The following is a 27052-nucleotide window of genomic DNA, read 5'->3' as shown; positions in this document are numbered from 1 at the left end:
ATTAATCTGACAATGAAATTAGGATGATTGAGATTAGCAAACTCCATTGTTTATAAATCATGCCTCCGACGCCAGGTGCCATCGCGTATGGACACAGAGCTTCATGACCAACTTGTCAGAAATAAAACACCCCCCTACTGAATCCAAAATGACGTTTTTATTATGTTCCTGACTCCAGAAAACCCAGAAGCAACATTAGATAGAGCTAAGGTTTACGTAATGAGAAAAAGCTGAAATGTTGTAACTAATAGTGAACAAAAATACTGGTACAAACATGATGACCCACCTCTGGAAGTAGATTTCCAACAGTGGCATATTTTACATGACAACTAATAATTGTGGTTATTATTTTGGCCATAAGTACAGTAAGTAAAATGTCTAAAAACTTGAGTTTACACACATTTTCTTCCAAACAGCTGTGACATGCAGGTTTATGTTTTAAGACTAACTCTGTCTTTCAAAACTCGAAACTTGGGGTTATTGTTGATCTTCTTGTTAAAAAGTGCAAGGACCTCCTCCTTTGTTTTGAAATTTCCGTCACCAGTGACTGTGAAGTACGCAGCCAGAACCTGCAGGAGGGAATCTAGTCTTTCATTTCATGCCAAATCAGTTTTTTATGATGTTCTCACAACATTTGCTGCTTACCTTTTTCCTGAGTTTCTTCACTGGCAATTCCTGGTCGGGCGAAGTCTTCAATACTGCCTTGATGGTTTCTTTCCATTTGAAATTGCCTATAAGGTGTTCAGAAACACCTGTGAGTTGGAGCAGATTCCATTTTAAAAAACACTGCCCCCTAGTGGAATTATTCTTTAAAATAATCATTTTAGTTGACCATCATACAGTACGTGTGTTATCTATAAAATCATTTGTATATAACTCCAACACAAATAAGGCATGGCAATATTTAAATACCAGGGATGTGATTGCCTGTTAGCCATGTTGGCTCTAAAGTTTCATGCATCTGAGCAAACACACTCCGAGCATTCTTTGGACCGTACGTGAGCAACACCAGCATCACACCTGTCCCAAAGCTGACATGAGTTAAATGTTTTATTATCAGAATAACTTTATTAATCCCAGGCACAGCAGTATTTCCATTATATTTTTTTCTAATATAAGTTCCATTATATTATTTTAGAATATAAGTGATTTGGCCCACTGACAATGAAAACATCAATTCATAAACTGTATGTATGTTGTATGTCTGGGTCGGGGGGGGGGGGGGGGGGGTCCTGCTGTGGAAGAATTTGAGATATGTACCCCTTTCAGAGATCAGATTTTGTTCACCTCAAAACATTCACATTTTGCACAATGAGATGTATGTTGTAAGACAAGAATGGGATAAAGTGTACACCTTTTTGTCTGTCAAATATATCATTACATCTGTTTTTATTAGCATTTATGTAAGCTAACCACTTTGATACATTTAAATTCTTCTTATTAATATTTACTAATATTATTCCGCCAACTATAACCTTTTTAAAGTCTGAAAAACTCAAAAATGTACCGTATTTTGCGAGAAATGTGTTCATCATGACAGGATGCATAGAAATCATCAAAGAGGTTTGGTTTTTAGCCCTCATTTTTGCCGTGTTAGATGTAAATATAAATAGAATACAATGATTTGCAAATCATTTCAACCCATATTCAGTTGAATATGCTACAAAGACAACATATTTGATGTTCAAACTGATTAACATTTTTTTTTGCAAATAATCATTAACTTTAGAATTTGATGGCAGCAACACGTGACAAAGAAGTTGGGAAAGGTGGCAATAAATACTGATAAAGTTGAGGAATGCTCATCAAACACTTATTTGGAACATCCCACAGGTGAACAGGCTAATTGGGAACAGGTGGGTGCCATGATTGGGTATAAAAACAGCTTCCCAAAAAATGCTCAGTCTTTCACAAGAAAGGATGGGGCGAGGTACACCCCTTTGTCCACAACTGCGTGAGCAAATAGTCAAACAGTTTAAGAACAACGTTTCTCAAAGTGCAATTGCAAGAAATGTAGGGATTTCAACATCTACGCTCCATAATATCATCAAAAGGTTCAGAGAATCTGGAGAAATCACTCCACGTAAGCGGAAACCAACATTGAATGACCGTGACCTTCGATCCCTCAGACGGCACTGTATCAAAAACCGACATCAATCTCTAAAGGATATCACCACATGGGCTCAGGAACACTTCAGAAAACCACTGTCACTAAATACAGTTGGTCGCTACATCTGTAAGTGCAAGTTAAAGCTCTACTATGCAAAGCCAAAGCCATTTATCAACAACACCCAGAAACGCCGCCGGCTTCTCTGGGCCCGAGATCATCTAAGATGGACTCATACAAAGTGGAAAAGAGTTCTGTGGTCTAACAAGTCCACATTTTAAATTGTTTTTGGAAATATTCGACATCGTGTCATCCGGACCAAAGGGGAAGCAAACCTTCCAGACTGTTATCGACGCAAAGTTCAAAAGCCAGCATCTGTGATGGTATGGGGGTGCATTAGTGGCCAAGGCATGGGTAACTTACACATCTGTGAAGGCACCATTAATGCTGAAAGGAACATACAGGTTTTGGAACCACATATGCTGCCACCTAAGCGCCGTCTTTTTCATGGACGCCCCTGCTTATTTCAGCAAGACAATGCCAAGCCACATTCAGCACGTGTTACAACAGCGTGGCTTCGTAAAAAAAGAGTGCAGGTACTTTCCTGGCCCGCCCGCAGTCCAGACCTGTCTCTCATCGAAAATGTGTGGTGCATTATGAAGCGTAAAATACGACAGCGGAGACCCCGGACTGTTGAACGACTGAAGCTCTACATAAAACAAGAATGGGAAAGAATTCCACTTTCAAAGCTTCAACAATTAGTTTCCTCAGTTCCCAATCGTTTATTGAGTGTTGTTAAAAGAAAAGGTGATGTAACACAGTGGTGAACATGCCCTTTCCCAACTACTTTGTCACGTGTTGCAGCCATGAAATTCTAAGTTAATTATTATTTGCAAAAAAAAATAAAGTTTATGAGTTTGAACATCAAATATGTTGTCTTTGTAGTGCATTCAATTGAATATGGCTTGAAAAGGATTTGCAAATCATTGTATTCCGTTTATATTTACATCTAACACAATTTCCCAACTCATATGGAAACGGGGTTTGTACATCACAATCTAGGAAGGATGCTGGAGTGTAGCGTGAGGAGCAGCTGTAAAGATCTACTGGAGCTCTACTTGTATGATGACTGCTGACAGTCACATGATAAACAGTCCAGCTCCATGACTGAAGCATTATTAATAACAATGCAGCATTGCATCCATATTAGTCCTAAGCCATTAGACTGAAGCATTATTAATAACAATGCAGCATTGCATCCATATTAGTCCTAAGCCATTAGACTGACCATTCAATGTATCCAATGGATTTCTCCCAAGCAGCCTGCGCTGTTTGCAGCGTTTAACACATTACCTTTGGCAACCGATAGGTCGTCACTTTGGGCAAATAGGTCAGCGGTCTCTTCTTTTTGGTCCGCTGGAAGAAATCAAATTAAAAACTTTATAAATACTTCCGTCATATTGAAATATACAGTGAATGTGATAGAGGACGTCATGTTATTTTGCATCCCTTTCAAATTGTCCACATACAGTACAGACACACCTTCTCCTCATTCAATGTGTTTTCTTATTTTCATGACTATTTACATTGTAGATTGTCACATCAAAACTATGAATGAACACATGTGGAGTTATGTACTTCACAAAAAAAGGTGAAATAACTGAAAACATGTTTTATATTCTAGTTTCTTCAAAATAGCCACCCTTTGCTCTGATTACTGCTTTGCACACTCTTGGCATTCTCTCGATAAGCTTCAAGCACAACTGTGAAGTGTAAACCATTTCAGGTGACTACCTCTTGAAGCTCATGGAGAGAATGCCAAGAGTGTGCAAAAAAGTCATAAGAACAAAGGGTGGCTATTTGGAAGAAGCTAGAATATAAAACATGTTTTCAGTTATTTCACTTTTGTTTGTTAAGTACATAACTCCACATGTGTTCATTCATAGTTTTGATGTGACAATCTCCAATGAACATAAAGTTGAATGAGGAGAAGGTGTGTCCTGTACTGTAAATGTAGACCTGTCATGTGATGCATTACTCACTTTTCACTTTCTTGCTGTACATTTGATCAGAAGCATCATTTTCGTCTTCATTTCCATCTTCTTCACAAGCCCGTACTCTCTTTCTGTCCTTTTTTTTATTTTTGGTCGCCTGCTCCTCCTCGTCTTCAAGCGGTGCTTTCTTTTTTGAACCTTTCCCGTTTTCCTGTTGACGCAATTCTTTGCGCTCTTTTTTGTTAAGTTTCTGTTTCTTTGTGTTCAAGTGGCCATTCAGTTTTTCGTTAGCATCGCCGTTTACTATGACTTGAGTCGTCGTCTCCGTTGGTTCTTCATTCTTCTGAGGTACATCAGGGGCCTGTCGGGTGAGAATGAATGTACAGAATATCAAGACATGTTAGATATTATATTAAAGTAATCATGGACCACGATGCCAAAAACATGCAATTAAGTAATCAAAATAATCATTTCACATGCAGGAAATTGGGCTCCAGTTCTGGTGATGACATCACACCAACATATGGAGTCTGGCAATGTGAAGGTGATGTTCCCAGTACAGTTTGCTATCTCATGATTTCTCGAAAAAGAATGAATATGACTGCCAGATTCATTTTCAGGAGCATAAAATACATCAAGATAACATGTTAGTGGAATGTGTGCACTTAAAGACAAAAGTAGAAGAGTTATTCATCAATGAAACATTTGCAGTTACTTACATTGAGAATGTCCCACACTTGTTGGTGTAGTTTGGTGTTGGAAATCCTCAAGCTGTTTTTCATCCAGTTCTGGTGAAAAGTTTGAAGATGATTAAAACACAGAGGCAAACTTTGGAGGCATGTTCACTAATCACTCTACTTAAAGGGGAACTGCACTTTTTTCAACGTTACCTATAATTCACAATCCTTATGAAAGACAAGAACACATGTCTCTCTGTAAGCATTCTAACTCGTAAATAAATGTAAAAAGAAGTCTGCTTACAATGCAGCCATGACATCATTGAGCCTTGTTGGCATCCGTAAGTCTTGGAAGACAATCATCATCATCATCATCATCATCATCATTTCGTTTTATTCCTTTCATGAAAATGCATATATACAAGCCATAAACAGTTGACACTTTCATTGTTTTTTTGTTTCTTATACATTTCCATGATCAGAAAGGAGCAGATGAAGAATACTATTCTTATATTTATCTGCCCCCTTTTTAACACCAATTATTTTAGATGACTTTATCACTGTTCCCTCCACCAACACCCGAACTCCAAAATACTTAAAATTTTCGTTTAAGCATTTTCAAAATGACACAATGGATTGGCGCCCCTTGGATATGATTTAGTTGGTGATGCAGCGTCTGCTGTGGCTGTAGAGACCCACACGGGAGTGACAGTCTCTGTTGCACTTGAGTCAGCTACAGGATGTAGTTGCTTGCGCTTTCTCTGAGCTCGCTTCTCATCTGCAAGCTGGCGCAGTTTTGCTTCGCTAGTGTTCAGTCCAGTGTTCACGGTGTGTCTCCAGCTGGGTCTGTCCTGAGCAAGCTCTTCCCAGGTGTTCAGGTCCATGTCGAGTGCTTTCAGGTCACGCTTGCAGACATCCTTGAAGCGGAGATGTGGCCGTCCCGTTGTCCTCTTGCAAGAGGCAAGCTCTGCGTAGAGGATGTCTTTGGGGATCCGGCCATCGTCCATTCGACACACATGGCCCAGCCATCGAAGGCGACGCTGACGGAGGAGAGTGACCATGCTGAGAATCTTGGCTTGCATTAGCACCTCATTGTTTGTCACACGATCCTCCATATAATCCCGAGTATGCGACGGAGGCAGCGCATGTGAAAGGCACTTAGCCTCTTCTCCTGCGAGGAGCACAGAGTCCAGGATTCGCTGGCGTACAAGAGAGTGCTTAGCACGCAGGCACAATACACAGCCATCTTGGTGTTTATTGTCAGCATGCTGTTGTTCCACACTCTTTGCGACAACCTGGCCAAGGTTGTGGATTCCTTGCCAATCCTCTTGTTGATCTCTGCTTCCAGTGAGAACTTGTCAGTGATGGTGGAGCCAAGGTATGTGAAGTGGCTGACGACCTCTAGTTGATAGTCGTTGATGGTGATACAGGGTGGGTCAGCATCTTGGGCCATCACATTTGTCTTCTTCAGACTGATAGTCAGGCTGAACTGGTCGCATGCCTTTGCAAAGCAGTCCATCAGGCTCTGTAGCTCTTCTTCTGTGTGGGTGGCCAGAGCAGCGTCATCTGCAAACAGCATGTCTCTGATGGTTACCTCCCGGTCCTTGCTCTTTGCTTTTAGGCCAGCCAGGTTGAACAGTCGGCCGTCTGACCGAGTGTGGAGGTAAACACCCTCGGTCGACGATCCGAAGGCGTGCTTCAGCAGAACGGCAAAGAAGATGCCGAAGAGAGTGGGAGCGAGAACACAGCCCTGCTTGACGCCACTGCGGATGTCGAAGGCATCTGACGTCGAGCCGTCATATTGAACTGTGCCTTTCATGCCGTCATGGAACGACTTGATCATGCTCAGGAGTCTCAGTGGGCAGCCAATCTTCGCTAGGACTGTGAAGAGCCCATCCCTGCTGACAAGGTCGAACGCTTTGCTCAGGTCTATGAAGGCCAGAAAGAAGGGCTTGTGCTGTTCTCTGCACTTTTCTTGAAGTTGCCTGATGGTGAAGACCATGTCAATGGTTAATCTTTCCGAGCGAAACCCGCACTGTGACTCTGGGTATACTCTATCAGCAAGCTTCTGCAGTCTGTTCAGGAGGCCGCCTGCGAAGATTTTGCCTACGATGCTTAGGAGAGATATTCCTCTGTAGTTGTTACAATCGCTTCTATCACCCTTGTTCTTGTACAGGGTAACGATGTTGGTGTCTCTCATGTCCTGAGGTACTGCTCCTTCCTCCCAGCACTGACAGAGGAGGTCGTAAAGATGTTCCCTCAGTGTGCTGTCGCCGCACTTGATGACTTCTGGTGGTATGCCATCCTTCCCAGGCGCTTTCCCTGAGGACAGGCTCTCAATGGCCTTCTTCAGTTCAGCCACAGTGGGTTTCTCGTGCAGTTCAGCCATGAGAGGGAGGCTTTCAATGACTGCAAGGGCATCGTATGTGACTTGATTCTGTCTGGAGTACATTTCGGAATAGTGTTCCACCCATCTCTCTATCTGCTTGCCTTTGTCCTGGATGGTCTCGCCCGTGGCATACTTCAATGGTGCTGTAACCTTGTTGGTGGGGCCCATGGCTTTCTTGATGCCTTCGAACATGCCCCTGATGTTTCCAGTATCAGCCGCTAACTGGATGCTCTGGCAGAGCTGGAGCCAGTATTCGTTAGCACATTGCCTTGCTAGTCTCTGTACTTTGCTCTTGGCAGATCTGTACACCTTTGACACCATTGAGCCTATTCCAACCATAAAACCCAGTAGAATAACATCCAACAATATTCCAATTACATTTTGGGACCTGAATATTGACCAAGTATTAGCAATATTGTTATTAACAGCGCTAACACTCAGGAACTATTTTTAGCGACGCAATGTCTTCCCTTGTGCTGCTACATTGACGTCATGAGCTGGTGAGCTGCTTTCTCACCTCAGAGCTCATGACAGTTAATTCTAGATTATAAACAATGCCTCTCATTTAAATAGTAAAATGATGTGGACATAAACTGAGAAGTTGGTACACCTTAACATCCAATTTAGACCTGAAAATGGCGAAACAGACCCGAAAAGGAGCTTGCGACAATTACGAGTCCTTTATCTTAAACGAGAATATATCAACGTCCTAACAGTCGGCATCCCGATGGGAGCTCTCATGAAGTCTTCAGTGAGTGGTAACCAGTGATGATGTTGAGGGGAAAAGCGAACGTTGTGATGAGTTTGTGAAATGAATGTACAAAAATGAGCAAAATACGTAAATATTAAACATTATGAATGTGTCTGTTACTACATTACATATATACTTGCAGAGTGTACAGTACAGGCCAAAAGTTTGGACACACCTTCTCATTTCAATGTGTTTTCTTTATTTTCATGACTATTTACATTGTAGATTGTCACATCAAAACTATGACACCTGTGAAGTGAAAACCCTTTCAGGTGACTACTTCTTGAAGCTCATGGAGAGAATGCCAAGAGTGTGCAAAGCAGTAATCAGAGCAAAGGTTGGCTATTTTGAAGAAACTAGAATATAAAACATGTTTTCAGTTATTTTACCTTTTTTTGTTAAGTACATAACTCCACATGTGTTCATTCATAGTTTTGATGTGACAATCGACAATGTAATTACCGTATTTTTTTTCATAGTTTGGCCGTGGGTGCGACATATACTCAGGAGCGACTTGTGTGAAATTATGAACACATTACCGTAAAACATCAAATAATATTTATCTCATTTGTGTAAGAGACGAAGCAAATGGCAGCAATCGTCACTCACACGTCAACCAATAAGAATTTGGCGGGGGAGGGTCATGGCAGAAGTGCATTGTGGGTCATGGTATGCTAACTGCTATATGCTATACGCTACTGCCGTAGCTATTAAAATGGATCACATCAAAATTGGCGGTAACATATAAAAACTGAGAAGGGCTGGACTAAAATGGCAGCGAAAAGGAAATCATATACTGCAGATTACAAGTATGGACGTAGTGAAATATGCAGCAGAGAACAGCAATCGAGCAGCAGAAAGAAAGGACATACCAGAGGCGACACCGGGGAGGAAGATTTCATGGGATTTAGCGATTAGGAGTGACAGATTGTATAGCATGTTCTATATGTTATAGTTATTTGAATGACTCTTACCATAATATGTTACGTTAACATACCAGTTGCTTATTTATGCCTCATATAACGTACACTTATTCAGCCTGTTGTTCACTATTCTTTATTTATTTTAAATTGCCTTTCAAATGTCTATTCTTGCTGTTGGCTTTTATCAAATACATTCCCCCCAAAAATGCGACTTATACTCCAGTGCGACGTATATATGTTTTTTTCCTTCTTTATTGTGCATTTTCGGCAGGTGCGACTTATACTCCGGAGCAACTTAAACTCCGAAAAATACGGTAGTCATGAAAATAAAGAAAAGGCATTGAATGAGGAGAAGGTGTGTCCAAACTTTTGGCCTGTACTGTATATAAAACTCTGATGGAAGTGTTTGGAGGTCTTTAAAGCAAACTTTTGCTCGCATTGATTTACTAGTTAGAATGCACAAAAAGGAAAACAAAGGTGTGTGTGCTTTTCTTACATAAGGATTGTGAATTCCAAAAAATAGTGCAGTTCCCCTTTAAAACAAACAATGTAGTTTATCTCCACTTCAAATTGATCAATGCAGTATCTACCTGAAACTTTGCCTTTTTTCTTGGGACATTGTCGTATGCGCTGACTTGCTTGAGTACTTCTTTCAGATTTGGCTCGACTCCAGGCTTATCAAGGGCTTCATTAACTTTCTTTGGTAATGGGATCGTCATATTAGAATCAAAATCAGAAAAGAAGAATGATCAGTCATAAAGGTTGCTTACCTGCATCCACTGATGCTGCTTCACATCCCCTTTCTTGGCTTTTGCTTCATAGCCTTTACCGCCATATTTTTCATCTTCACTGATGCATTTGATGTGATTTTTGTAGTCATCGCCCCTTCAAAACAGACACCAACACTACTTTTCGGCTGTGCTTGTAGTAGTCAATAAAGAAAAGAACACAAAGATTTACCAGAAGTCTTTTCCACAGTCGAGGCACGATAGGACCTGGCAACCACGGCACATGGTCACGTGTTTTTCCACCTGGCCTTTTTTCAGGGATTCCCCACAAGCGTCACAAGTGAAGAACACCATGCTGAACAGCAAGGCAGTCTTCAACAAATATATACAAATCAAATACAATCCTGCTATTGCAAATAATATACAAACAGTATAAGGTACAATCCGGAAGCTGAAGTTGCTATTACGAACTGAGAGAAGCCGATAAAAGAGTTAATTAAACGTGCCAATAAAAGAGTTAAACGTGCCAATAATACAGTGTAAAAGTACAACTTTAAGTGTGTCTTCTTCCTAGAGAAAATGATCAACAACATTCCATCTTTAAAGCACATCGACCGTACCACGCCAGACGTGTGAGTGTCCTTCACCGGTAGTATTCCGTGTGTGCGCACGTGTTCCAAAACATGTTCCGGCCCTCTACAGTAAGTGTCAAACATATATCAGTGCTTCATTTAAATATATGTTATTTACCTAAAATATGAATTAACACTGTACATTACAACACTGATCATTTCAATTGTGGTCTACCAAAATTACTTTGGTGCTTCTCTTTTAAAAACGCAAACCCTTACCGTACCCGGAAGTATGTCTTCCACAACATTATCAAGCCGACATGAAGTTATCTCTTATTTCTACACCATAACTAGTAAGATTTAGTGGGACGGCATTTCAGTCTTGTTTTGTTAAAATTATATTTCTTTATTTACATTTTTTTTTTTTAAATTTTCCATCCATCCATCCATTTCCTACTGCTTGTCCCTTTTGAGGTCACAGGGGGTGCTGGAGCCTATCTCAGCTGCATTCGGGCGGAAGGCGGGGTACACCCTGGACAAGTCGCCACCTCATTGCAGGGCCAACACAGATAGACAGACAGCTTTAAAATTATATATTTTTTATTATAAAGACACCCGGCGGTCCCTTACATTCCATGTTGAAGCCACAGCATTGATTGATTGATTGAGACTTTTATTAGTAGGTTGCACAGTGAAGTACATATTCCGTACAATTGACCACTAAATGGTAACACCCCAATAAGTTTTTCCACTTGTTTAAGTCGGGGTCCACTTAAATTGATTCATGATACAGATATATACTATCATATATACTATCATCATAATACAGTCATCACACAAGATCCATCCATCCATCCATCCATCTTCTTCCGCTTATCCGAGGTCAGGTCGCGGGGGCAGCAGCCTAAGCAGGGAACCCCAGACTTCCCTCTCCCCAGCCACTTCGTCCAGCTCCTCCCGGGGGATCCCGAGGCGTTCCCAGGCCAGCCGGGAGACATAGTCTTCCCAACGTGTCCTGGGTCTTCCCCGTGGCCTCCTACCGGTCGGACGTGCCCTAAACACCTCCCGATGGAAGCGAACAGGTGGCATCCTGACCAGATGCCCGAACCACCTCACATTGAATTATTTACATTATTTACAATCCGGGTTGTGGAGGGGGGGGGGGGGGGGGGGGGGGGGTGTTGGGTTTGGTTGTTATCATCAGTCATCAACAATTGAGAACAGAGAAATGGATATTGGAACAGTGTAGGTCTGACTTGGTAGGATATGGACAGCAAGTAGTGGGCAGAGAGAGAGAGAGAGAGAGAGAGAGAGAGAGAGAGAGAGAGAGAGAGAGAGAGAGAGAGAGAGATCAGAAGGCATAAAAAAAAGTATCTGCATTTGATTGTTTACATTTGATTATTAACAAGAGGGTGTTAGTTTAGGGTTGTAACTGCCTGGAGGTGAACTTTTATTGCGGTTTTGAAGGAGGATAGAGATGCCATTTCTTTTATACCTGTTGGGAGCGCATTCCACATTAGTTAAGGAATTAGTTTGACATGTACTTCGGTATCAGGGAGGTGTAGCGGATTTTATAGACTATAGGCTCAGTGCAAGATGTTTTACTCTGTCCTCCACCCTGAGCCAGCCCACTTTGGAGAAGTGGGGAGGAGTGAGGTGTGATCTGGGGTGGAGGTCTAGAAGTAATCTGACTAGCTTGTTCTGGGATGTTTGGAGTTTAGATTTGAGGGTTTTGGAGGTGCTAGGGTACCAGGAGGTGCATGCGTAATGGAAAAAGGGTTGAACGAGAGTTCCCGCCAGAATCCTCATGGTGCTTTTGTTGACCAGAGAGGAGATTCTATAGAGAAATCTCGTTCGTTGGTTGACCTTTTTGATTACATTGGTTGCCATTTTATCACAGGAAAGATTAGCCTCTAGAATGGAACCTCATAGACATGTTATAAGTAGACGCAGCATTGGCTGCTGTGATGCGAGAAATTGGGCCGCCATCTTGAAGTGGTGATGAGGAGCCGGCGAGCAGCCTAAACTGACAATTGACAGGTAGAAAACAAAGATGGTATTTCAGCGTTTTCCTGCTCAAATGAGCGGACTGTTGAAAATAGGAATCGGGGGATTACTTTTCACAAGTAAGATTTAACATTAACGTACTATTGGTTGTATTTTGTGAAAATAATATTACCACAGAGTTGAGAAGGAGCAAAGATCTTCAATAGTACTGAAATCGTAGCCGCTAGCAAACAAGAGTATGACCATAATAGAATTGCTTGTCAATAAAATTAATTACATTTAAAAATGTCATACTTGAATAACATAAAGTAGAAATAAATGATCATAAATAAATGATCACTGAAGGCATCATGCCTACAGTGTGTATGTTGTATATAGTTCTCTGCAAACCTATGACATGTTCTATTTTGTCTTTATTATTTTTGTCAGAATGCACCAGAATGCTTCATTTGTATATGGACATCACAAAGAAATCTTCTGGGGGAGGATGACGCCCCTACAGGGGTTTGGTTCACAAACTTTCAACCCCACCTAAAACAAAATTCACCAGCCGACACTGATTATGATGCATTCTCATTTTAGGCAAAGTATAAGACAATACTTTCTTAACAGTATAATTGTAACCAGGAATAAGTCTTCAAGTAACAATATTCAAATACTAACATTGTTGGGTAAGACAGAATTTGCTTTTATTCTGAATCCAGTGAAACAGATTGGTGGTTTTAGCTGATATAAAGACTTTCAGGTGTTTATATATGTTTATGTTAAGTATTTGGCAGACGCTTTTATCCAAAGCGACATACATAAAGAATACATATAAAACATCACTGTAAACATGATAATTTAAGGGAAGGATGGAATACAAAATATCAATACAAAGTGTCAAGACAGAATAAACTCTCTGCTGCTGTAGCAACAGAGATACAGTCTATAAGATATATGGATATCTATTGTATTCATACATTGTTTTTGTAGGATATACACATGTATATATAACCTAATCACATTGTTTCTTCAATTTAAAAATAGCTGACCCTTCTCTGGGATTATATTCCCAGTTTTGATCTCGGACTTCTTTACCATGAATTGATTAACGTGGACCAGTTGAAAAACTAATTCGGGTGTTACCATTTAGTGGTCAATTGTACGGAATATGTACTGCACTGTGCAATCTACTAATAAAAGTTTCAATCAATCAATTAATCAATCAATCAATCAATCAATCAATCAATCAATCAATCAATCAATCAATCAATCAATCAATCAATCAATCAATGGTCACTTATAGCATATAAGACTATTCTATAACTGTTAAGCAAACTATGAATAATAAAACATGTGTCCTTTATCATAGCTACACGTATGACAAAAAAGCGGGTGAAAATGAGTGGTATTCAGTGAGGTAAAATGAATTAAATGCGCTGACAGTTCATTGCTCCTGCCAAATGAATTGCACTAAGTGGAGCGGATCACCACTCCAAGATGGCGGCCCCACGTCTCGTCAGCGCTAGTAGGCAGTAGCGCTCCATGCTGCGTACCCTTAGAACATGTCTATGACGCCAGACGTATGAGTGTCCTTCACCAGTAGTATTCCGTGTGTGCGCACGTGTTCCAAAACAATGTTCTGGCCCTCTAAAATACGTTTAAAAAATTGTATCAGAGCTTCATTTAAATATATGTTTTTTTACATGACATACCAATAAACAACATATAATTTTAATTGTGGTCTATCAACAATACTTTGGTGCTTCTCTTTTTTAAAACTGTATCCGGAAGCCATTCTGTACCCGGAAGTAGCCCCAAATCCCCATAACAAGAGTTGGTGAAAAAGCGTATCAAGTATGTCTTCCACAACAATATCAAGTATGTCTTCCACAACAATATCAAGCCGACATTAAGTTATCTCTTATTTCTACACGATAACTAGTAAGATTTGGCGCTACGACATTTCAGTCAATTTGGCCTGCTTGTTTTGTAGCCAAACCTCGTAGTTAGCACGCTAGGTGTGTGTGCTTGATGTGTTTGTTTATGTTACCAACATGATGTGTAGACTACAGCAGGATAATAATGTTTTTACTTGTTTATGTTACCATCATGATGTGTAGACTACAGCAGGATAATAATGTGTTTATGTTACTATCATAATGTGTAGACTACAGCAGGATAATAATGTGTTTATGTTACCATCATGATGTGTAGACTACAGCACGATAATAATGTGTTTATGTTACCATCATGATGTGTAGACTACAGCAGGATAATAATGTGTTTATGTTACCATCATGATGTGTAGACTACAGCAGGATAATAATGTGTTTATGTTACCATCATGATGTGTAGACTACAGCAGGATAATAATGTGTTTATGTTACTACAGCAGGATAATAATGTGTTTATGTTACCATCATGATGTGTAGACTACAGCAGGATAATAATGTGTTTATGTTACCATCATGATGTGGACTACAGCAGGATAATAATGTGTTTATGTTACCATCATGATGTATAGACTACAGCAGGATAATAATGTGTTTATGTTACTACAGCAGGATAATAATGTGTTTATGTTACTACAGCAGGATAATAATGTGTTTATGTTACCATCATGATGTGTAGACTACAGCAGGATAATAATGTGTTTATGTTACCATCATGATGTGGACTACAGCAGGATAATAATGTGTTTATGTTACCATCATGATGTATAGACTACAGCAGGATAATAATGTGTTTATGTTACCATCATGATGTGTAGGCTACAGCAGGATAATAATGTGTTTACTTGTTTATGTTACCATCATGATGTGTAGGCTACAGCAGGATAATAAAGTGTTTATGTTACCATCATGATGTGTAGACTACAGCAGGATAATAATGTGTTTATGTTACCATCATGATGTGTAGGCTACAGCAGGATAATAATGTGTTTAAGTTACCATCATGATGTGTAGGCTACAGCAGGATAATGTGTTTATGTTACCATCATGATGTGTAGGCTACAGCAGGATAATAATGTGTTTACTTGTTTATGTTACCATCATGATGTGTAGGCTACAGCAGGATAATAAAGTGTTTGTTACCATCGTGATGTATAGGCTACAGCAGGATAATAATGTGTTTATGTAACCATCATGATGTGTAGGCTACAGCAGGATAATAATGTGTTTATGTAACCATCATGATGTGTAGGCTACAGCAGGATAATAATGTGTTTATGTAACCATCATGATGTGTAGGCTACAGCAGGATAATAATGCATGTACTTGTTTATGTTACCATCATGATGTGTAGGCTACAGCAGGATAATGCATGTACTTGTTTATGTTACCATCAGTCATGTCTTTCTTTGCCCAGCTTAATAACTTTTATGTTACCATCAGTGTTTGACTCATGTCTTTCTTTGGCCAGCGTAATAACTTTTATGCTACCATCAGTGTTTGACTCATGTCTTTCTTTGTCCAGCTTAATAACAGCGTGATGCAGGAGTGCTTCTAGGCATGGACACACTCTCCAGCCACAGCTCCTACCTGCTGCAGCAGCTGCAGGAGCAAAGGATTCAGGGCATGCTGTGTGACTGCATGCTGGTGGTCAAGGGAGTCTGCTTCAAAGCCCACAAAAATGTCCTCGCTGCTTTCAGCTCCTATTTCAGGTATGTCAAATGCACTGTATTGGCATGCACTGTATTGGCATGCATCACTTGTGATCTACTCAATGCCATGTATGTCATATGCACTGTATTGGCATGCATCACTTGTGATCTACTCAATGCCATGTATGTCATATGCACTGTATTGGCATGCACTGTATTGGCATGCATCACTTGTGATCTACTCAATATGTCATATGCACTGTATTGGCATGCATCACTTGTGATCTACTCAATATGTCATATGCACTGTATTGGCATGCACTGTATTGGCATGCATCACTTGTGATCTACTCAATGCCATGGGCAACACCAACAGAGGTCTTAGATCATGTTTGAAATGTAAAAAAAGATGCTATTTATTGCATCTCTCATTAAAGTCACTGATGCCATCTGAAAATAATCTCAAAATGTTGAAGAGCCGTTCAAAAGACTTTCATTATAGTTATTTTCTTTATAATTTTGTCAGAAAATATTCACTGTTAAAAAGACAAGATTTGGATCTGAATAATTACAATGTTCACCAATTTATACTCTTCTTGTGGCAAATATTGTAAAAATATTAATATGATTTTATCCAGGTTGGTGTTTTCATTAGGTGAACCCTTGTCCCAATCCTTAACCAGAATTGTCTCCCACCTATGAAATTCTGTGGTACAATAAAACGTAGGCTATAAATAACCTTCATGCAAAAGTAGTCTACAAATAATGCCTCAAGAACAGGCCTGGGAAATTATTTTGATTCGGGGGGGCTACATTTAGTAACCTGACTCTGGCCAGATCCTTGTAGTTGGCTGAGCTCCACACATTGATCTGGGACTTCGCAATAGGAGATGTATTTCAGAAGGCGGGGCCTTGTAAAAAAAATCATTGTATGTGATTGGATAAAGCACTTGTCCGTCATCTTGAATGAGGTGCTACTTCAAGCACTCACATGGAAATCAAGCCGTGACGCCGATGAGCGGCGCTGGGAAATCCAAACCGGTCGGAAGAAGGGCCAAAACATCCTTGCCACCAATAAATGCCTTCAAAACCCTTCTCTGTTCATCTTTTAAAGAATTAATATTGGATAGATTGGACAAAACAGTTGCAATAGCAGAATCAATGTCAGCACACGACGCAGCGCATTGTTGTTTCAATCAAACAGTCACATCTATGAAATGACTTACTATGGTCATGAGACTTTTATTAGTAGGTTGCACAGTACAGTACATATTCCGTACAATTGACCACTAAATGGTAACACCCCAATAAGTTTTTCAACTTGTTTAAGTCGGGGCCCACATTAATCAGTTCATGGCGATCCTGATTGGTTCATTATTTTTGCTATTTGGAAGGAGTTTGCAATGTCTTCGAGCCCAGACCCTTGTGTGGAGCTCAGCCAACTGCAAGGATCTGGCCAGAGTCAGGTTACAAATTTAGAGGAAAAAATGTGTCTGGGGGCCGGTATATATGATTTTTAGGAACACTAATACAAAACCTCACAATAATCTCTGATTAGCCCTACTAGAGCGAATCATTTTAAATATGCATGGAAAAAGTGCCAACTTGATTTACGTTTTGTATTGGTACAATAAGCTGTAGCAACATTGAACACTGCTATTATAAGAGCAAACACTGAGAAACTTTTTCTAGCATAGTAACATATCTCCTTGCGGTGGCATTAGCTGTAAGATAGCTTCTGCGTCAGCAGCTGAGTGGCTTTTAGTTTGTAATACACAACACAATGTGATGGGACAGCAATCTGTACTGACTAAGAACATGAACAATCATAATACAGTATCTGTAAAGTATTAGCCCACATTTCATGCTTTGTTTGTACAGCTAGCTGGACAGTGTATGTAGTTGTGTATACAAATGTGTGTGTGTATACTGTATATACACACACACATATATACATAAACACACATATACTTATACACATTTACACATATATGTATACATGTATATACTGTATACTACCGACATGTATATATACGCTCGACAGACTGCTATGATATATACTACACACACACACATATATATATATATATATATATATATATATATATATATATATATATATATATATATATATATATATACACAGTATATATACCCACATATACTGTATATATATATACAGTATATATATATATATGTGTATACATATACATACATACATATATAGTTTATACTTACAGCATGTATATAAAACATTGATAGAGGGTTTTCTAGTTTTTTGAAGGCAACATAAGTGATTCCATGAGCCGCATCTTGCAAGTTTTTTTTTAATCTTTAGAATCCTAAAAAAAAGACGAGTCTTTTCTTGTCTCTCACGATTGTAGATGATAGGCATCATTTCCCTAAGAAAGTGCAGATCTCCTTTAACAAAACAATGAAAAAGTACTTTTTGAGACAGTCCAGTGGAGCGCATACGAAGGCAGTGTGGGCAATTAGCACTTAAATAACCACTCGCAAACAAAAGACTTATTACTCTTCCGCCCATGACACATCTCTAGCATCTTGCTTTTTTTAGTTATCCATGAGTTGATTAGGTAAACACTACACATTAAAGTCAAGATTTGAAAGTCTTTTTGCTTCTCTGATATCTCCAGGTCTTTATTCCAGAATTCCCCGAGTCAGAAAAACGAAGTGTTCAACTTGGTTATCCAGGATGTGGGAGGCATCGGCCAAATCCTGGACTACATGTACACCTCCCATCTTGACATCAACCAGGACAACGTGCAGGCACTCCTTGACATCGCTCAGTGTTTGCAAGTCCCTAACGTCCAAAGCATGTGTAACACCTTCCTCAAGCCGGTGGAAATGCCATCCTTCTCTCTGCCTGGTATGCTGACTTCAGAACACGACTGCCTCCTAGGGAGCAGCCTGCCCAATGATGTCCACCTCCATTGTCCATCTGAAGTACCCAGGCCCGGCTTCATGGAGCAAGCCAGAAGAATGGCGGTTTCTGTGCCTAACAGCTGCAACCAGGCACCTGTAGAAAAGCAGTTAGTCCATGGTTATAAGCTCCGCAACTTCTACAGTAAGCAGTACTTCAAACAGATTCAGGCCTCAAGTCAGAGCCCGGGCCCTTCAGTTGTGGTGGAGGAGTCCCAGTGTCATCTCGGGGTTAGCCAGGGAGAAAATCACTCAAACACAGTCCAGCCCAACAATTCTTCCTTGGCCCTTGACAAGAGCCACGTCTCTGCACTGACACCCTCCGATAGCTTAAACGCTGACCATGCAGACTCCATGCTCGATAAGCCAATGCGTCCAAAGAAGACCGTCTACCTAAAGAAATACAACTACTTACGCGCTCAGAAGGCCTTGGAGGAAATGTTGGCAGAACCAGTCAGCGAGCCCATCCTTAGCTGCGCCAAAGAGGTCCAGATTGAAGCTGAAGATATTGTCGCTGAAAGGGAAGACACAACTAAGACCCCATCAGATGCTGAAATACCCAGACCTTCGCTGGCGAACCAGGAGGACGTGCCGAGTGTGGCGCAGCAAACGCTACATAAATATTGCTGCAACGTTTGTGGGAAGATCTTTAAACACCCCAGCAACCTTGAGATGCACAAACGATCACATACAGGTAAACTGTCCACAATCACCCGTGTCACTATCACTTTCATTTTTACCACGGTGCTTTTGCTTGGCTGCAGGCGAGAAGCCATTCGAGTGTAACATCTGTGGAAGGAACTTCTCCCAGGTAGGACCCACCCCATCAACTCATTTGCATTGCTGTTTGTAAGACTGGCTTGTTTGCTCCCAGGCTGGGAATTTACAGACACACCTGCGACGACATTCTGGAGAGAAACCTTATATCTGTGAGTTATGTGGCAAAAGGTAAATATCTCACGGATTTCAATACATCTTCATGATTTTGGAAAGGTTCTCTTTTTTTAGAATGGAACAAAGATTTTAAAAAAAGAGAGAAGTCCAAAATCAATTCAAACGTTTGCCCTCAATTCTGTCAAACATGCAGATAGGATTAGTAGAATACATTTGTGAAGGATTTCTCAGCAACAAATGGTCATTTTTGTTTTTGGATGAATTGAATATTCTTTCCCTAGCTTCACAGCGTCTGGTGATGTCCACCGTCACAAGGTGGTCCACACAGGAGAGAAACCCCACCTGTGTGATATATGTGGTCGAGGTGAGCCATCTCTCCAAACACAAGCATTTTCAATTCAAAGAGATGTACAAGATGCATCATTTGCCCTATCTTTTAAACATCACATGACTTCTTTGTTCTTTCACTCATGTTTTGCTGTATTTTAGCGGTCTGATAGTTGTCTTTTTATCGCCATTTGAAGGCTTACGAAAGTAACTCAAGTCAGTGGCTATTAATTGTACAACAATGTCAAACTATGCACATCATTCACTCATATGACCCAATCCAAACAACCTTCCCTAGTCAAGGTGCAGGAAAAAAGATTCAACTAGCACACAAATTCAACAAACATGGTCACACATAACACATCCTGCTCATTGAACTTTCCAATCAGCATAACAAATTTAAACATTGAAAGCCTTTACAAGGGATGATGGGAAAATGCAAAAGACTCTCCACACCTACCCGCATTTTAGCTGCTTGATATTTCTGATTGATTACAAAACTTTAAGGAGGTTGTCACAAAAGTATTTTCACATACTCTTAACAACCAATTATAACAATTATTAATTATATATCCATTATATTATAATGATATTTTATTTATTTGTATGTTTTTTTTACATACATAGTTACTTATCATGTAGTCGGCTTTTGGACAATCTTTTTAAACCCAATACAACTCCCTAGTCAAAAGGTTTGCTGCTTTAATTAAGGGCATAAAAAACACTTTTTTAACTTTTTTGCTCAAATCTCTCAATCAACTTGAGTCCTAAAGAAAAATACCAAACATGTATTTTTGTGTAAATGTCAAGCAGTTGTCAGTTTTCAATGTGTCTACATTTGCATAATGACAATAATAATGATAATGACTTATTTTAAACCAGTGGCATTAAATGATGAAAATGCCTTCCAAAGAGTCCAAATAAAAAAAGAACATTACATGTTTGATATTTTATATATTCGGACTTATGTTTAAATAAGTAAAAAGACAATTTTTAAAAATGTTTTTACGTCCTGCACAAATCTCAAAGGCAACTTATGATGAATTGAGTCTTTTCTGACTGATAAATGTTGTTACAATGTTGGATACTTGTGTTAAACAATGCCAACGCCTCATTTTGGCGTGAGCATGCATGCAGTTTTGGGTGCCTTTTTTGCAGCTGGCTCAGTGGTGATGTCATTGTGAGCTGGATTTACATATTTAGACTAGGGATGTCCCGATCCGATATTTGGATCGGATCGGCCGCCGATATTTGCAAAAAAATGCGTATCGGCAAGGCATGGGAAAATGCTGATCCAGATTAAAAAAAACTCCGGTCCGTGTTTTCCAACGCACCGATTTAAATAATATATTCCACTTTTCTGCTGCTCCCTAATTTCCGTTCCGCATTTTCCAGCACACCTTCAACACATCCACAGGTCTGTGGATTCTCACACAGTTGCTTTTAGCTGCTGGCATTACACGACAGGCTCTTCTCACTCTTTCCTGTGTCTCCCTCTCACAGACAGCAAGCGCACCTTCTTACACACGTCACATACTGTCACGTCATACGTCACATACTGTCACGTCATACGTCACATACTGTCACGTCATACGTCACATACGTATACGTCCTCACGGAGCAGAGAGGTAGCAGCATGCTAACGTTAGCTGTGATGCTAGCGCAGCCGGGCTAGCAAACTTTCCTCTAGGGTGCGTGCCTGTGCAAGTGCGCACTGCTCAAACGTCCTCTGCGCATAGCAATTATATGCTACGCACAAAATCAAATAAAAAATAAGCGCATAACAATTTTCGACACACGGACGCGCCAGAGAAAACAGTTTTCGTCATCATTGTTCAAATATTGTAACGTCTGTCGAGACGCTTATCTCCATTTGGTGCCACACGTCCACACCATCAAAATGCCGAGGCAAAAATGTCCAGATCAACACCATATGAAAAAATTAGTGATTTTTTTAGTTGTGATTTCCCTCTCTGCATGAAAGTTTAAAAGTAGCATATATTAATGCAGTATGAAGAAGAATGTTTTAATGTAGACACATAGAATCATCATACTGCTGTGATTATATGTATCAAGTGTTCATTCAAGGCTAAGGCAAAATATCGAGATATATATCGTGTATCGCAATATGGCCTTAAAATATCGCAATATTAAAAAAAGGCCATATCGCCCAGCCCTACTTTCAATGATGCTATTTTTGTTTGTCATGTATAATTTTGTCTATTTTGTGTTTATCCTTGAATAAACAGGTCAGTTTCTTGTTACCAACCATTGTGTATTATTCAAACTCCCCTAATTCAGCTGGCTAGTTGTTATCAAGAGTACTAAAACCCTTTTCAACATGATTCTGACAACTAAGTAGGCTAAATAACTTTAAACTTTAATACATGCTCGGATAGGCCAGTATCAGTCAGTATCGGTATCGGTCAGTATCGGTATCGGATCGGAAGTGCAAAAACAATATCGGTATCGGATCGGAAGTGCAAAAACCTGTATCGGGACATCCCTAATTTAGACAAGCCTTTTATAAATGTAAAAGACTTCCTTGTGGTCTACATAACATGTAATGCTGCTTCTTTGCTCAAAATGTTGCATAGATGATGTTTTACACATCATCTTCAACTCACTTTCTGACAGTCTCTTCAGGATGCACCCTTTTGTGGGCGCTCTTATTTACGTGCCTCCACTTGGACAGCGTCTTCTCCACGTCATCTTTGTTGTAGTCTTTAGCACTTCCGTAGCGAGTCTACTGACAGATATAAGTTTAAACTATACACTACTTTATATTAGAAATGGCAACAGCGAAAGATCCATGTCCATGTACGAGCCCGTCTGCCCCACAACGAGAGCTTAGAGAAAAAGAAGTAACTTCTAACAGCGTCGGACTATAATGGCGGAGTTGTGCAAAGATCTTTGGGTAATATTGAGATATCCGCTGACAACCCGTTTGGAAGGCAAGATTGTTTTATAAATATCTACATATTTTCCTTTCACATTTTCAAGACTCATGCAGATCCCAAAAACACAAACAGGTGAGAAAAGTTGGTTTTGCATAATAGGTCATCTTAACGAAAAGCTATGAGGAAACAACAAATGGTAATATAAAGTTGTATTTTCAAGTAATCGTGGCACGAAATGACATTCAACTTTTTTTAATGCACTCTTTGAATTGATCTGAAAGTGTGCAGCAGGTGTACTTCCTGAATATTGAATCTATTGTTTATCAAGTTTATCTTCAACCTTGTCAGGAAATATATAGAATTAGTGTACCTTTTCAAAAGATAAATGGATACATTTGGAGAGGGTGGAGCGTGCTTTCATTTGCAATCTGGAAACACCTCCACGGAAAAACAGTTGAGAATATAACTGCGGAGCCAAAGCAATACATTCGGACTATTCCACCAGGAAGTGTTTTATATGCATAGGAGATAATCCCATTGAAGAACTTTTATGTCCTGTTTGCTTTTGAGATCATTCATATGGAGAGGAAATGACAACTTGACTAAATGTCCTTTAGGGTTTAACAACTTGAGCAACCTGAAAGAACACAAGAGGACCCACGCCACAGACAAGATGTTCACCTGTGACCAGTGTGGAAAATCCTTCAACACGCACAGGAAACTCCTGAAGCACAAAGCCTGCCACGCGGGGGAGAAACCACACAGCTGTCCCACATGCGGTAGGCGCGCATCGTCTTTGGTTCATTCTTGTACTTCATCACCACGCCATATCTCACACCTGCGCAGGGAAGTGTTTCATCGGCTCCGGGGACCTGCAGCGTCACATCCGCTCCCACACTGGAGAGAAACCATACCTCTGCACCACTTGTGGAAAAAGCTTCACCCGTTCGGCCATGTTGAGGAAACACAGCAACATGCACTGCAAGGGTGCGCCGGCTGATGGCGCCGTCGCCTCGGACCAGACTGCTAGTGCAGACGTAGACACGCCTCTTACCAAAAGTGTCTGTCTGAACAATGTCACCACAGGTGAGCAGACTTTTCCCGCATTGATGCCTCACACAGGACCTGAGAAGCCTTCAACACCTACTCCTCCACCTTTGGACATCCAGCTCAGCCCAGCTTCAAGCTCCCTTCCAGAACTGCGCACTCTGGTCCCTCATCACCTCCTCTCAGCCTCACACCAGGAAAGGTTGCCTGCTTCGGATCACATGAAGCTGCCCAAAGCCCACCTATCCCCAGAGGTGGTGTATGGGCCCTATGTGGAAAACGGACCTCTGGGAGGTGAGATTGGGAGAGGCAAGCCCTACCAGGACAGTCCCTGTGCCACATTGACTGGGGCCACTCGCTCCAACAGTGGCTCTTACAGATCCGGTGAAGGCAACTTTACATCCAGCGTAACTCTGTGGGGCCTTGCCATGAAGACTTTGCAGAACGATAACGACATGGATCAATAACACTTCTGTCTGTCACCTAGGGCAGGGGTCGGCAACCCACAATGTTGAAAGAGCCATATTAGACCGAAAACACACAAAACAAAATCTGTCTGGAGCCACAAAAAATGAAAAGCCTTATTTAAGTGTTATGATGAAGGCAACACATGATGTAAGTGTCTATATTAGCCTACTATCAAAATGACCGTGTTTCGCGGGCTGACGCAAATCTTTGTTGATAGAAATGTAATATTTATTCTACACATTTGAAATCATTAGTAAAATGGAGGCTTCTCACAGGGTGAGATAACTCCTGGAAATGACTGTCTTAGAATGGCCAAAGGTGTACATGTGTGTGTCCAAGTTAAAGGAAACTTCTTCTATTACAATCTCTGCAAGCTGGCTAACATTTGCTGTGGTCTGGAACAACATGGCACACAATGTGTCATGAAACATGCAAATATAAATTCAATTTACAGAGGACAAAAGTAAAGGAAATAAAATGATACAAACGAGGCATAATGATGTACCGTAATGTGTAATAAATACATACAGCTAGCATGTTAGCATTGATTAGCTTGCAGTCATGCACTGACCTAACATGCCTGATTAGCACTCCAACAAGTCAATAACATCAACAAAGCTCACCTTTGTGCATTCACGCACAACAATAAAAGTTTGGTGGACAAAATGAGACAAAAAAGGAGTGGCATAAAACACGTCTTAGAAAGTTGTACATGTAAACAAACTACGGTGAGTTCAAGGACCGCCAGAATTAGTCGGACAAAACGGCCCTCGCCAAATAGTCTCTAATCAGTGAAGCATGTTTAATATAAAGAGTGGGATTTCTAACAATTTGGGCGGTTTGTGTCATGTTTGTCCTCCAACAGAAAACATAGTAAAACAAAAAAATCTATTTTTTTCCCTCATCTTTTTCCATTTCTGAAAAAGCTCCAGAGAGCCACTAGGCCGGCGCTAAAGAGCCGCAGGTTGCCGACCCCCGCCTTAGGGGTTAGTCCAGAAGTCGTTTTGGTCGCTTGTTCTTGCTCTTCTGGTCACTACCTGAGGTTCATGAGTCATGACCACAGGTGAGGGTCTTATTGTTGTGGAGGAGCACCCTCTACTGGACAAACTCTGTAACGGCATCATTTCAGAACTATGCCCTGCATGTTTTATTGGATTATCATCCAATAAAACATGAGGCCAAATAGAAAAATATAAATCTCTGCAGTTTCCTAATCATAACCTCATTATGCAGCACATCTTAGTAGAAAACTAAACAAATGAACTTTTTTGTATTGCACTGCACTTAAAATTGTTTGAAATATATTTTGCCTTCTGATATGATGCATATATTGTTGGAGAATAAAAAAAGGAAAATACTCTTCTCATGTTGTAGTCTCTAATGTGCGATACCACCCATTTTATTTTTGATCCGATACTGAGTAGAATTTGGCGATACCAATACTTTGTGCAAATAATGCCCAGGGAGCAAAAAGTCTGCATCAAAATTGAGATTTGGTCAGACGTCAACATTGAAAGTACGTTACATTTTCAACCAATTCTGACAATGATTCAACTAGGTTATGATCAACGTTGAAATAACGTTGAATTCCTGACCAATTTTGACAATGAATCAACCGTGATTCATGATGCTATTAACATTGAATTTCCAATCTATTCTAACATTGATTCAACCATGCATTGCATTATACAGTAAATGTTAACAATACAAATATATTGTGAACAATTCAACCTTCCTTTAGTTTTTTTTAAACGCTTCCTTAAAAAAAATCATCATTTTATTACTCTTATTTATGGTCATTCAACAAGAAGCGTGGCAAAGTAGTCTCTTTGTCAGTCAATCGTTGAAATTGTACCAGTAATTCAACTTTGAATCAACACTGATTTTTCAACCTCAATCCCAAACAATCAGACCAACATTGAATCAATGTCTTTTGCTACCTGGGAACATGTCTGATCAAATGTACCTTTCAAGTGTTGCTGCTATTGGGAATTCAAGTGTTTTCTTCTAGTATTCATCTTCAAACGATGTTGATGCCGTTATAACTTTGATTTTCAACACTATGTGGCGTCTCCAAACAGCCAAGACTACAAGGACACGTACACTCGCTGGTTTATAATAGCCACACTCATTTGAATTTCCTTCAACAAATGCCAGACTGAATGACTGAGCACAGCACGGTGTGCCGCTGCGTTTGCACGTTACGTACCCACCAAAACTTACTTCTCATCAATCACGTTTCGTTTAGAGAAGATCTAAAACATACTTTTTCTGCAGGCAAGCTACTTTTCAACTGACCAAGTGGAGGAATCTACCTCATTCATATATATCATTTATATTCATTTATTTAGGAAACACACCTTTTTGTTAAGTTAAAGGTGTTTCATGATGATACAAGCATGTTTCTTTCATGAAGACAAGAATAGAAGTTGGTATGATTGTTATGACTTGTGAAGTTCAATGAATTCACTCATATTATATTTTACATATGGTGAATGTTTATATTCATTTTGGAGAAAGCAAACCACCAACTTTAATTAAATAGTGCTATTTCAGTTGGAGCCCATAATAAGATAAGGCCCCTTAATTTCACATTTGCAGGTGGATTCAATTGAGTTGAGTTGAGTTTATTTCGAACATGCAAGCATACAACATGATACATCACACATGCATCAATACAACATGATACATCACACATGCATGCATACAACATGATACATCACACATGCATGCATACAA

At 40.1% G+C, this 27052-nt stretch overlaps 2 protein-coding genes across 3 annotated transcripts; one reads left to right on the top strand and one right to left on the bottom strand.

Moving 5' to 3' along the window:
- Nucleotides 1–137: 137 nt before the first annotated feature.
- lyar (Ly1 antibody reactive homolog (mouse)) lies at nt 138–10323 on the bottom strand. 2 transcript variants are annotated; one of them, XM_061932339.1, is made up of 9 exons: nt 10190–10323; nt 9802–9941; nt 9612–9726; nt 9432–9539; nt 4821–4889; nt 4150–4462; nt 3461–3523; nt 646–731; nt 138–569 (listed from the first exon to the last, which is right to left on the bottom strand). In XM_061932339.1, the coding sequence occupies exons 1-9, from the start codon at nt 10283–10285 to the stop codon at nt 432–434; spliced, it is 1128 nt and encodes a 375-aa protein (XP_061788323.1). In that variant the 5' UTR covers nt 10286–10323; the 3' UTR covers nt 138–431. The 2 variants fall into 2 exon arrangements, with proteins under 2 accessions (XP_061788323.1, XP_061788324.1); XM_061932340.1 differs by lacking the exon at nt 10190–10323 and having other exon boundaries at nt 9802–10183.
- Nucleotides 10324–13946: 3623 nt separating this feature from the next.
- zbtb49 (zinc finger and BTB domain containing 49) lies at nt 13947–25675 on the top strand. The gene is made up of 8 exons (XM_061932258.1): nt 13947–14011; nt 15611–15797; nt 18392–19371; nt 19442–19488; nt 19552–19625; nt 19853–19935; nt 23416–23577; nt 23645–25675. Exons 2-8 carry the CDS (start codon nt 15646–15648, stop codon nt 24310–24312), a joined length of 2166 nt encoding a protein of 721 aa, XP_061788242.1. The 5' UTR covers nt 13947–14011; nt 15611–15645; the 3' UTR covers nt 24313–25675.
- Nucleotides 25676–27052: the final 1377 nt, after the last annotated feature.

The sequence above is a fragment of the Nerophis lumbriciformis genome, linkage group LG38 (genome assembly GCF_033978685.3).
Source record: "Nerophis lumbriciformis linkage group LG38, RoL_Nlum_v2.1, whole genome shotgun sequence".
NCBI lineage: Eukaryota > Metazoa > Chordata > Actinopteri > Syngnathiformes > Syngnathidae > Nerophis > Nerophis lumbriciformis.
This window is presented reverse-complemented; position numbering and strand designations above follow the sequence as displayed.

What these genes read in the sequence shown, in the direction of transcription:
- lyar (XM_061932339.1), bottom strand. Translation starts at nt 10,285, where the DNA reads ATGTTTGACACTTACTGTAGAGGGCCGGAACATGTTTTGGAACACGTG. An exon ending in ACACTCACACGTCTGGCGTG is followed by an intron (nt 9,942 to 10,189) that starts GTACGGTCGATG and finishes TATTTGTTGAAG; the next exon opens with ACTGCCTTGCTGTTCAGCAT. An exon ending in CGACCTATCGGTTGCCAAAG is followed by an intron (nt 732 to 3,460) that starts GTAATGTGTTAA and finishes AACACCTTATAG; the next exon opens with GCAATTTCAAATGGAAAGAA.
- zbtb49 (XM_061932258.1), top strand. Translation starts at nt 15,646, where the DNA reads ATGGACACACTCTCCAGCCACAGCTCCTACCTGCTGCAGCAGCTGCAG. An exon ending in TGTGAGTTATGTGGCAAAAG is followed by an intron (nt 19,626 to 19,852) that starts GTAAATATCTCA and finishes TTCTTTCCCTAG; the next exon opens with CTTCACAGCGTCTGGTGATG. An exon ending in GTGTGATATATGTGGTCGAG is followed by an intron (nt 19,936 to 23,415) that starts GTGAGCCATCTC and finishes AATGTCCTTTAG; the next exon opens with GGTTTAACAACTTGAGCAAC.